This window comes from Protomyctophum bolini (genome assembly GCF_963924005.1).
Source record: "Protomyctophum bolini genome assembly, chromosome: 22".
In the NCBI taxonomy this organism is placed as follows: Eukaryota; Metazoa; Chordata; class Actinopteri; order Myctophiformes; family Myctophidae; genus Protomyctophum; species Protomyctophum bolini.
This window is the reverse complement of record NC_137883.1, coordinates 11,528,847-11,540,639: the sequence shown is the minus strand read 5'-3', so window position 1 is coordinate 11,540,639 and position 11,793 is coordinate 11,528,847. Positions and strand designations below refer to the sequence as shown.

Here is an 11,793-nt window from a genome sequence, read left to right as displayed (position 1 = left end):
TTTCCTTGATTCAATATGCAGAAGGGGTCGACAATCTGAGCCGGGTGCAGCGGTAATTAAATAAGTGGAATTAATTAGTGTTTGGCCTGCCATCTAATTGTGCCCCCGTTCCGAATGCTTTAGGTTCTCCTCTCTTTAATTTTCCCACCCCGGCACCCGGCTGCACCTTGTCAAAACTTCCCCTGCACCTGTCGGCTGTCACAGTGTCTAAGTTTTCCGCATATAGCCCCCGCTTCCTCCCCTCTATTGCCAATTGCCCCCCTCTCTGCTCCCCTGATGCCAGTTTTTAACTACACTCCACTCTGGCCTCTGCTCTACTTGTTACAGCCCCAACACGAGTGCAAACAATCAAAGTCTTTGGGAACGCTAAAATATGCATGGCTATCAGTGACAGACAGATAAAGCAGGGCAATTAGCCACGTAATCCTAGAGCATCGTACGGAATAGTCAGCCTCAGCTGTCCTCCCTCTCGCTCTCTCTCTCTCTCTCTCTCTGGCTCTCTCTCTCTCTCTCTCTCCCCCCCCCCCTCCCCCCCCTCCTCTTTACTCTCTTGGTCTCCATTAGTTAAATGTACTCTGTGTGTCGGCTCCCCATCAAATCAAGTAACACTTCCCCTAATTGGCTTATAAATAATACAGCAGGGCCTACATTATAATTTCATCAGTGGTAAACATTGCAGGGGCAGTTGGTAAAGAACCTATCCCTCATTAATTTCTTAATTTGGATAGATGGAACGAAGGGGAAGTGAGGGAATGAAAGGTAGAGAGAGAGAGAGAGAGAGAGAGAGAGGGATGGATGGAGAGGGAGGGAGGGAGGAGAGAGATGTGGAGATCGGATGAACAGAGGAACTGGTATCACCTCAGGCAGAGTGAAAGGGAGGGTGCAAGCGAGGGATAGTTGAAAAAACACACAAGGGGAGGAAGATGCTACTATGGTACTGCTTCTGCTTTTGTTAATGGATGTCAGATATTCAATCCAGGGGTTTTGTCATGTAGCTCCTGTGCGATAGGTGATATGGGCCCACCGCCCCTTTACGCACACACACAGGCGCATACACGCAAGCACACACACACACACACACACACACACACACACACACACACACACACACATACACATGCGCAGGCACACACAAACACACATACACAACTACACACGCATGGGCACATGCAGACACATAGACACACTCACACGGACACACACACTCACACACACACACACACACACACACACATACAAATCTCTCTCCCCAGTCTCCTTCCTTGTTCTTTTTTTATACCAACTTAATGAATATTTCATAACAAGCAACATAAATATTCATTCTAATGGTTTTGCACATAGTTATTACCGGTATTTCCTTTAAAAAAACAAAAATACTCATTACAAATTCTGCATAACCAAGTCCTGAAATAATTTCCCTGTGCGTGTGGCATGTGTGCACACGGAGGCGCGCGCACAGAGCACAATTATCTAGTTCAACTGCTAAAACAATAAGCCAACAATAACTCACCTTTTTTAATGAAAGTCGTTCCAACATTGTTTCATTTTACGTTGAATGGGCAACACATTGCAATACCCCATGGATAGATTTATAGGAAGTTACTGTATAGAAAGCAGAAAGTTATATTCCCAATATCAATAACACTAATAGAAAAAGACACAATTGCGAAACCCTCCCATCCTATTGTGATTAAATCGTTTATGTAAAAGGCAATAGGTGACTTTCTCTATACCAGCCAGGTAAATGCCACTGTAACCTGCTATTATATTGCATAATGCACTTTTAAGGCAATTTCACATGGCCTGTGATAGGTGCCTAAGAAATATGAGTTGTGTGAATATGACACCCTCTGATCTCCGAAAAGACGGATATTAAAGCGTACTCTCAAATGAGCCCCCGACTCCCCCATTTCTGCTGAAACCTGGAATATAAAAGGCACAAAGAGCCCCTTCAGCCATCAAAAGGAAAGTTAAGCGTTCCACATCCTCCTCGGCGAGATTCTAAACTCGAGCCACCTGAAGGCAATCTGTCTCGGCTGGAACTTATCTTGTCACCGTTATGGAAAGCTGTCACGTCACGCGGCGGTGCCGGCGTTGATGGAGTCAGACATCCGTCATCCCGCTGCATTTACGAATACACTGGAACGTCTTGTACAGTATGTTTCACTTAAAAAAAAAAGATATATATATATATATATATATATATATATATATATATATATACATACAGTGTATAACTGTATATGCTGCAACATGCTCTGGAGGGCCGCTAACTGTCACCCCTGAAGAACAAGGCAATAACAGACGGGCGATAAATTGCTGTACAGTCAAATCCTCTGTTTCAATTTATCCAATTTTTGACTTTGCTAGGGTACAAATGGAACCTTTTAAAAGGGACTCTTACTTACATTTGGCTCATGTTTGTGCCCTTCAGAGTTGGGATTTTACAGTGTAGCGGCTCTCCATCAATCACGCTCAAGCCCATATCATGCAAATCCTATTAGGCTGAGGGAGTCTCTGATAAGCAGCTACGGGGGTTAAACCAGCCATACACGATGGTGCCCTTCCACTTAATTGTAGCTGAACAAGAGCAGACAGGGGGGCATGTTGAGAACGAGCTTAATTAATGTAGCAGTAAAAAGTGACCCTCCCTCATCTGTGTCTATTCTGCTGTTCAGTATTAGTTCCACTTCAGTGCTCTCAGGGCCAGGAACATGTAGTGACTCTAATGACGGACATGTCCTCCTCCTCCTCCTCCCTCTCGCACATCCCCTAGCCTGGTCTCGGGTCAATGAGGCCCCCCCAATCCCCCCCACCCACCTCACCCGACTCCCTTGGGATCACAGAGAGGAATGGAGTCAACCAGTTAGGCAACCCTGTTCACCGCATCAGCGCAGAGAGAACAGAAGGACCCCCCTTTTCCATACTGACTTCATTAGCACTGCTGACAGTTCTTCCTCCTTTTTTTTCTTTTTGTATGGGGGGAGGTGGGGGGTGCATCTCAGTCTAGAATACTTTTAGAAACGGAGGAGAGCAGAAGTCTCATCGTGCGAGCAGCGAAGAATGATGTGTGATGTGTAGCTGCTGCTACGTCACACTGTCACTCCGTCCGTCAAAGCTTGTTTACCGGCGATGGGGAGCTATATATATTCAGAGGTCCAAACTTTTGAGACAGCTTCTTGTTGTTGTGTTTATTACAGAGTTGAGGAACCGGCTGCTTCTTGTCTGGTTTGGTACACACAACTGTCAACGATTGGGGGGAGGGGGAATTAAGAGGAAGATTTATGAGGTTATTAAGATGTTGTATATGGTAATGGATCATTACTGGTGCCATAGGGTTGGTTAACATGCAAAAGTAATGTTTTTGTCTTTTCCATTCATCATTGAGGCGGGTTGCGGGGGATACAGGCGACCTCTTCCAATATCTATCACCTCCCACATGTACGGTAAAGCAAACATTGCCATTGCTTAATCATGTTTTGTTTAGCCCCGTCTAATTCTGTTGGTTTTAGCTTTCCACTAATATCATAGCTCTCTCTACCATGTCCTTTTTATGGGGTTCTACTATTTACCTTCTGTTTGCAATGAGTCATTGATGTGAACTCGTGCCCCCTCAGATAGTACCTCTGTATCTCTTCTTACAGCCATTAGAAAAGTTTAAAGAACAAGGTAGTCTTATTGGAGAGACGCAGATATGACACCTGTGTGGCATTTAGCGGTACTCGTCTTGACCAATAAGAGTAAGACAGTGTTGTAAAGGGGTAGTAGAGATAAGCTAAATCCATTGTTTCCACATAAAGATATGCCTAATACAAAATAATCAGCCAGAAACGTATAAACGTATAAATACAGCTTTTCTGAAACAACGGCAGCGTCCCACAATGCTATGTAGTCAAAAGTCTACACCTCTGAAGCAGCTGCCATGATTTAAAGTGTAAATGGGAATATTTTGAAGCGACAAAATGAACTGATACTCTTGAGAGAATACAAGGGGATTTTCCTCATTTTCAAAATATATAAACAAATCAAAGGGAATTTAAAATGAAATAAAGTGTGAAAAAGGTGCTATGAATGTTTCATGCCATCTAGCCACTGACAAAGGATATAAATATTGTATGCAAAGAGAAAAAGTCCTCTGAAGTCTTGAGAGAGCTAAGAGAGAGGAAGAAAGGGAGGGGAAGCCGGTAATTAATAGTCGAGATGCTCTTTGACAGATTATTATATTAAAGTAGGAGGTTCAACCAAGCACAGCTAACCTCTTCAACACTGCTGGTCTCCACCTATCGATGACAAGAACATTCTAACCCGAGTTGTGACTTAAATTCAACAAACGTCACTGAAATACCCAGAGGTTCTCCATCATCCTACAATTATAATACACCTACAGGAACATTAAACAAACACCATAATTCCTTGTTTGCATATATTACTATGCACTAATGTAACATGATAGGCCCTACTACTTAGCCTAATAATATAATAAATAAACAAAGATTCTCAACATCTTGCAGTGTTTTCTGCAGCACTAATAAACTATCCACTTTTAGACAAAAGGATAGAGGAATTCTGCCTCGTTTTGGCTGCACATTTACTGGCTCTTGAGAGCAGTGTCAACATCGGGTAGAGGACTGTGCATAAGAAATTGATCCCTTTTTATGATGCCCTGCCTGTGTTGAGAGGCGAGCCGTCTCTTCTCGCCTAGCCCCGGGGCAGGCTATCATCTCCAGTGACACCAGAGGGAGGGTGGACCCCTCTCTCTCCTCCTCTAACTTTGCATTTCCCCCTCTGCAGGCCCCCGTGGTCTTGGGCTGCGGTATGTTAAGGATGACAGAGGCCACGGTAGAGCCCAGTCTCCCAGGTCCGACAGCACGTTTGATCACCGGCCACTGACCTCCATGTCTTAGGTAGAAGGCCCAGGGATCACAGGAGGGGGCGGTGTGGGGACAGGGTAAGTGCACGGCCTTGCTCTCCATGAAAATAAAAAGGGTTAATTGTATTTAACAATATGTTCTATACCCCCTCCCACCCACCCGATTAGAATTAGAATCACATCTGGCGCCATGTTCCATTCCTCATTACTGCTGAATCTCATTAGCATCCGTCCCCATGGGAGGGACTGCATTGGATTTAAACACACTTACGCTTTCTTCCTGCATCTTGCTCATCTCATCTGCCTCCAGCTCGGTCTCTTCTGCGTTTACAACCAGCCGAAGTCCTCATCTAAGAGAATGACTGAGCACCCGTTCTTCATACCCCCATCCACCCCCTCTCCCAGAGCTTGGAAATTGTTTTACAGTGCCAATTAAAGTAGGTATGTTCAAGACCCCCCACCCTCCCCTTTCCCCAGAATGTATTATTTGTTGCATTCAAAAGGAGGGAAAAATAAAGACCAAAATAGGTCTGGCAGAATAACTTTCACTTGTGTTAAAGTACACCAAAGGTTTGGAAACAGTCAACATGAGGGTAAAGAAAATGAGGGAGCTTATTTATGGAGCGCTCAAGTCGTATTGAATAATACATTGTTGATTTTAAACTTATCCATGTGCAGGTAAACATCCCTTATAGTAGTGGGCTGCCTGACATCCAACTCTATTGTGAAACAACTTAAGAAAAATTCCAAGGCACTCCGCTCAGTTGAGTTTTGAAAAGCCTTTATTGTCATTGGTTTTAGTTAGGCAAAAGTAAAAAAGAAAATGACCAACATGTTTTGGCTCTACTGCCTTTATCAAGGTCCAATACAACTCCTAACTTAGTTGCAATTAAAGTTTAGGATAACGTTCGTAGCCTACAGCCGTCAATGCATCAAACGTTTTCTACAGGCTAGAAAGACCTTGTAGGCCCTCTCAGCCACCCGTCTGACCAACAATACTCAAGTGTACAAATATAAAAACAGCTCAAGACACATATTGCGACAGATCACTGAAACATTATTATGTATGTTAAATATGTTAAAATTACAAATGTATTTTAGATGTCTCCGCCCACATCTAGTCCATGGTAGGATGAGACACACCCAGTGTCACAGGGACTTTGGAGGTCCTGATCCTGATCAGATCATTGGAGAGTCACAAAACGTGCAACTCCAGTGCAGCAACTTTCTGATCCACTCTGGTTCTGTGGTTGAAAAGAAACGGAATGTTTGTACAACCAAGCCAAATAGTTACAGATCTCAACACAATGAAATACAAAACTTGATAGAAATAGACATGAATGAAATTAAGGGAAATTTCAGCCACAGTGGTTAAATTAAAAGCCTGTGAAGCCCTGACTTCAAAACCTTAGAGGTACATTTCTTTAGAAACATGCAATTGATGGAATTCAGTGCTTGTGCATAAGCGACATAATCAATACCTCAACTGAGGTATTGATTCTCCACTGAAGTGATATTTTGACAACTGCCAAAAATGTGCTATAGTATTATAAGTATAGTATAAGTATATAGGTTAGAAGTATAGGTTAGAACAGCCATTATGCCAGAGCAATCTGTATTGGCACCAAATTCACACCGATTTCCAGATCATGTAAAGACCCCCCCCCGCCCCCCAAAAAGCTACAATCCATGTATGTTTTTCTCTTCCTTTTTGTGTATGCATGTTGATAAGAATTACTAAAAGGGGAGTGGCTGTCATTTCACTACAATCATTTTTTTAAGTAGTTGCTTTCCAATTGAGAGTGGTCTGAAATGTCAAGAAACAATCTGAGGATTGAGCAGGAGGAGCGCAGAAGCTGGAGGTTGACGGGAAAGGAAACGAGCCGGCTGATTGAGTGAGAGAGAGAGGGGGAGAGGGAGGGAGAGAGAGATGGAAAGTGGCGCTTTACCCTCAGGCACTGGCATGCTGGCGATGCTATCTAGCAGCAGGCAGCGCCTGAACGTCAACGCCTGGCAAGCTTGGTATGACAACCCACACCTAGAGAGAGAGAGAGAGAGAGAGAGAGAGAGAGAGAGAGAAAAGGCATCAGAGAGTCAGCTGGGAAGGGACAGAGACATGCTCAAAGAAACAGCCATGGAATAGAAACTGATCGAAGGGGCGAGGAGGGCCTCCCTCAGTGTCCACTAGGGGCACTATATCCCTGCAGCTACAATGCAGTAATGTGGTTTAGAGCGGTTTCAAATAGGCGGTGGAGGAGGACAGGGCTGGTGCGTGGGTAAATACCAAGAGGTGGGAGGCATGATTACCATTCGGAAAATAAACAAACTAAGACATTTGGCATCAAAATTCTATTTGTGTCTATTTCCTACCCATAGGAACAGGCTGAGCTTGGAGAGCTATAGAGTTCCTGTGAACAGCAAGTTGCATTTCCCCATAAAACTAAAACAAAACACACAATCTGTCCGAATTAGATTCAGTGCATTTGCTAAACTTCGACACAATGACACGAGTGAGTGACAAGTTAAATACCTGAGCCATTTGTGGCCGTTGTCACACGTGGCTTCTTTGTGGTCGGTGAAAGGCAGCACCTCTCCACAGAGGCTGCAGTTCTCTGTGAATGTTTGCTTGCTCATCTTCTTGCGGACATGCCCAATCAGGACCTGGGTGGGGTTGTAGAAACAGGAATGGAAATGGAAACCGCAACAAAATGTATCCTGAGTCTATTAAACGCTGGTAGCCGAAATGGTGCACTACATGTCGAGAGTAACTCGCATGTAGTGCAGGGAATATAGCAAATAAAACGAAAAAACTAAGTCCTGCACACATGTTGCCTGTGCATTGAATTTATTAAAAACATATTGACATTTCGGTCACGACTCGCAAGGACCTTCCTCTAGTCCTCGTGTACATTGTAATGACCTACAGTATATGGGAGCGGTGGAATAAATACTTGTAGATCATTACACTGAGGGGATATGAAAAACAAACATAAGTAGAGACTTTGGGGTTTGGGTGTCAAGCCTTACCTCTGCGTTCCTGTCATCCGAGTGTGCCGACAGATAGTCCAACAACCCACATATGGGCACACTGTTCTTTACTGGAGTCCAGATGTTCAGATAGACTTCAGCGAGGACCTTCTTGACATGTTGTTTCACCAGATGCTGCTCAACGGTTTCGATCAAGGCCTGCGCCTCCTCTACCTGCCGGTCCAACTTCTCGTTTTGCCCTGGTCTCTCCTGCTTCGCCGGCGTCCCTGTTCCCGAGTCCTCCTCCTTCACCGTGCCCAACGCCAGATCCTGTGCGCCTGTAGCGGAATCCTCATCTTCCTCGTCCTCGATGAAGACCTTGGTGCCTTCATATGTCGGCTTCCACCGTGGGTCCACGGGCGCCCCCTTTAGAGCCTGAGAGTACATGCGTAAGAGGAAGAGCTTGAAGCGCCAGAAGTATGGCTGGTCTGCATCTTGGATTTTACGGTCAACTTCGGCCAACAACGGCTGAGGGATAGCCTTGTCCTGCAGGATTTGCCAGCGCACCAGTTCAAGGAGGTCCGCATACCTGTACAGGTTCTGTTTGGGCGAGTTCAGAATCTGCTTTGCTGCACCCTCTGGTGTTTGTAATGCAAAGAGGTTTACCTTGTAGTTCTTTTTAACCGTGTGATGGTTGTTAACTAAGCCACTGGTGCTGGCAACAGCCATGTAGGCGCCATTTTGACTAACCGAAATACTTTGCAGCCTCTTGCCCGGCAACAAGTCTAGTGACCTGCCCGGCGACCAGTCTGAGGTGACCAAGTAGTCTCTTCGGAAGACCAGAGTTGAGTTAGTGAAAGTGGGGGTCAGTTTCCTCACTGTGCCATCCAAGGAGCAAGTATAGGCCACAGCATGCTCAGTGACCGCAAAAGAGACTATCGGGAGACTATGCAGGCCAGAAACATGGGAATTGTGGACTTTCAGGCCAGCAGGAGAAATCATCAACAAGCACCAGAAGACATAGCAACCACGTGTCGCAAGCACAAGATTGCCATTCCTTTTCTCAAGTGGGTGGTATATGGAGATACACTTCAGGTTTTCCACAGGGAGCTGGTCCTCTTCTTTCCACAGGACCACAGGCTGGCGAAGGGTGAAGTATTTCTTTAAAGTATCAGTGCAGGCTTGTACAGGCATCACCTTCACGGGTCCAACTTGACTGCCCACGACGAGCGCAGACATCCTGCCGTCGTCATTCTCCGACTCCCACCACGCCAAGTCACTGGGCTTGGGGATGCCGGATTCAATGACGGTGTAGATATCGATCTCGCCACCCTGGACAAATGGCACAATGAACTTCCACAGGACAATGTCGCCGTTCTCCATCAGGACTGCGAGCATAACCATATCGACCTCTTTGCACGTGTTTTCCTCGAGCACCTTCTTCATCCTGTAGATGTGGGACCACTCCATGCGTACAGGGGTCTGCATTCGGAAACGGCGCTGCAGCTCTTCTCGTTCGAAGAGGTTCAATTTGGACGGCTCGTTCTTTTTGTGCGAGTAGCCGTAGGCCTCGAGCCTCTCGCTGTAGAGACCGGTGAGGTCAACCAGCTTGAGCCACTGGATCTTGTTACTGCAGTAGATGGTCAGTCTGTGGTCCAGGGTCAGACAAGCAAGGAGGCAGCGGCCACTGTAGTCACAGCCCAAAGGAGACCAGCTCGTGTACTTGATGCCCCTCTGGTTCCCTATATAGGTGTTGATGACCTTTTCTGACTTGAAATGCTGACTCAAAGTGGGGTCTGGGTCTAGGCTGAAGTGCTGTTTGGCTTCTTCAAGCTCATTTTCTGGTCCAACCTGCGTACAAAAACACGAAAGACATGAAAAAATTAATTAGGCTTGTTGATGGATGGCAACTTTGAAGGTTGTCAATGCACTTACAAATAAAATCCTTGCAATATAAATGGTTTCTGTCAAGTCAGATTAAGAAATATCATGTCGGCAGGCTTTCTGCAGTACCTGTGGAAAGCCATGTAGCCTACTGTTCAGTGCTCTGATCCAGTCTATAACTGTATCCAGTAATTTGACACACATACATGGATGCAACATCGTATCCGCTCTAGACCAAGACAGGATCAGCAACCTGCAGTGCAAAGCAAACCTATTTGCCTTTGTCGTACATTAATCAATTAAATCAGTTATTTTGATTAACTGTTGCACCCCTCCAAAATACCCATAGTTCAGTATGTTATGGAACAAATGTAAAAACTTTGTCAGGTTGTCAATAAAGCACTTAAATAAAATGTGTGCTATAGAAATGATTTCTGTCCAGTCCGAGATAAAGAAATCTCATCATGTCACCAGCAGTGTTGGAATGCTTAAGCAACTTTGGGGCTTCTTTTTTTTATAAATGTTGGTGCTTGCAGTTTTTGGGGCTCAAATATTTTCATGTCATGAACCCTCAAATTAATATTTGTCCCTAATCCAATCTCTATGAAAATGTTTTGTGCCATGCCAGACAGGGAGCCCCGTAACAGATTTGTGTTAAAAATATTCCAAATATTCATTTTATTTTTGAAAATAGAGCTTGCAGATCCGCTATTTTCGGTGCTCATGATCCTTGCATGGCCTTCAAAACCACTCTCAAAGAGCACTTACGGGGGGCTGCAATTCAAAAGCAGCCCCTGTAAAAAAGTTAAGCCTCCCCATGTTTTTCGACACTGTACACATCCTTGTCCCATGTGCCTTTTTTTCCTAAACGTGTAAATGTTCATTTCTATTTTTGCATAGAAGTGTATACTTGTCTTTAAATGTTGAATGAATTGAAAATGGAGGACCCTTCTTATGTAAACAAGTCTGTGCTTTTTCTGGTTTTATCCTCTTAGCAGATTTTGTATTGACTTGTACTTTCCTTGAACTGTACCCATTCTACACAAACTGTACTTTTCAATCATTCACTTGAAAAATTAAGTCGCTTCTTTTGGGCGTGTTTTCCTAGATTTGGTGGCTGGTGCTTATAATTTCACAAAATATGGCAACACTGTCTCCAGGCTTTCCGCAGTCCCTGTGCTACAGTGCAGAGTGCAGACTGCTTTACACAACACCCTCCAGCACATGACAGTCAGTCAAGGCAGACAAACACAAGCAGGCTGTACAAAAATAACAATACCTTCATCTTGAGGGCTTCTGTGGGCACGGGAATGTTTGTTCTGTGCAGGACCATCTCCTGCTGGTTGCTGTGCAGGTCACACACCAGCTCCATGACAGACGCGCTGCTAGCTGTGGACACAGCCAGCCTGTGGTCCGCAGACCACTGCATCGGCTGAGAGCCGCTCACCGGCGCCTTCAGCTCCACCACCGGCTCTCTTTTAACCACTCGAAAAACGGACGGAGCTTCATCGTCCTCGCACTCACGCTTGATGGTTACGCCGCCCATTAAGCATCCCGTTTCTCCACTTTCTGCTGTGGCACTGGACGCCGCCATCTTTGTGGACCACGGAAATGACGACAATGTCGTGCTGATGACGAGTGGTAGGCGGGTTTCCGGAACGTGCAGCTTCTGTTCTCTTTAGTTCCAAGCAGAGCATGAAGCCCCAGAGTGGTTCCAACTAAGGTTTAGTTCCCGGTCCGAAGTTCGTAAACAAGTCAAGTTGCTGCAAGAACCTATGGCAAGAACAGTAGAACACACCTGTTTGTGGCGCATTTTTGAATGGTAAGGCGTTCATAAGATTATACACAATGTCTGTAGTAATTAACTAACAGTTTCTCAACTCCCAAATCCCTCACACACGTCCCCACAAACCCTGTTGCACAATGTATACACTATACCAGGGGTCTGCAACCTTTTTTAAATTAAGTGCCATGTTTGTATTTTCTAGATCGTCAAGTGTGTCATATCAACATTAATTAATTTTAATGACACCATGTGAAAAAAGCCAACATATTTTGCTTGTCCACATTTT

At 45.0% G+C, this 11,793-nt stretch overlaps 1 protein-coding gene across 1 annotated transcript; it reads right to left on the bottom strand.

Annotated features, from left to right (window-relative positions):
- Positions 1 to 5,680: 5,680 nt before the first annotated feature.
- gtf3c4 (general transcription factor IIIC, polypeptide 4) lies at positions 5,681 to 11,314 on the bottom strand. The gene is made up of 5 exons (XM_080755341.1): positions 11,001 to 11,314; positions 7,898 to 9,688; positions 7,401 to 7,531; positions 6,820 to 6,908; positions 5,681 to 6,114 (listed from the first exon to the last, which is right to left on the bottom strand). The coding sequence occupies exons 1-5, from the start codon at positions 11,265 to 11,267 to the stop codon at positions 6,050 to 6,052; spliced, it is 2,343 nt and encodes a 780-aa protein (XP_080611467.1). The 5' UTR covers positions 11,268 to 11,314; the 3' UTR covers positions 5,681 to 6,049.
- Between the last annotated feature and the right edge of the window lie 479 nt (positions 11,315 to 11,793).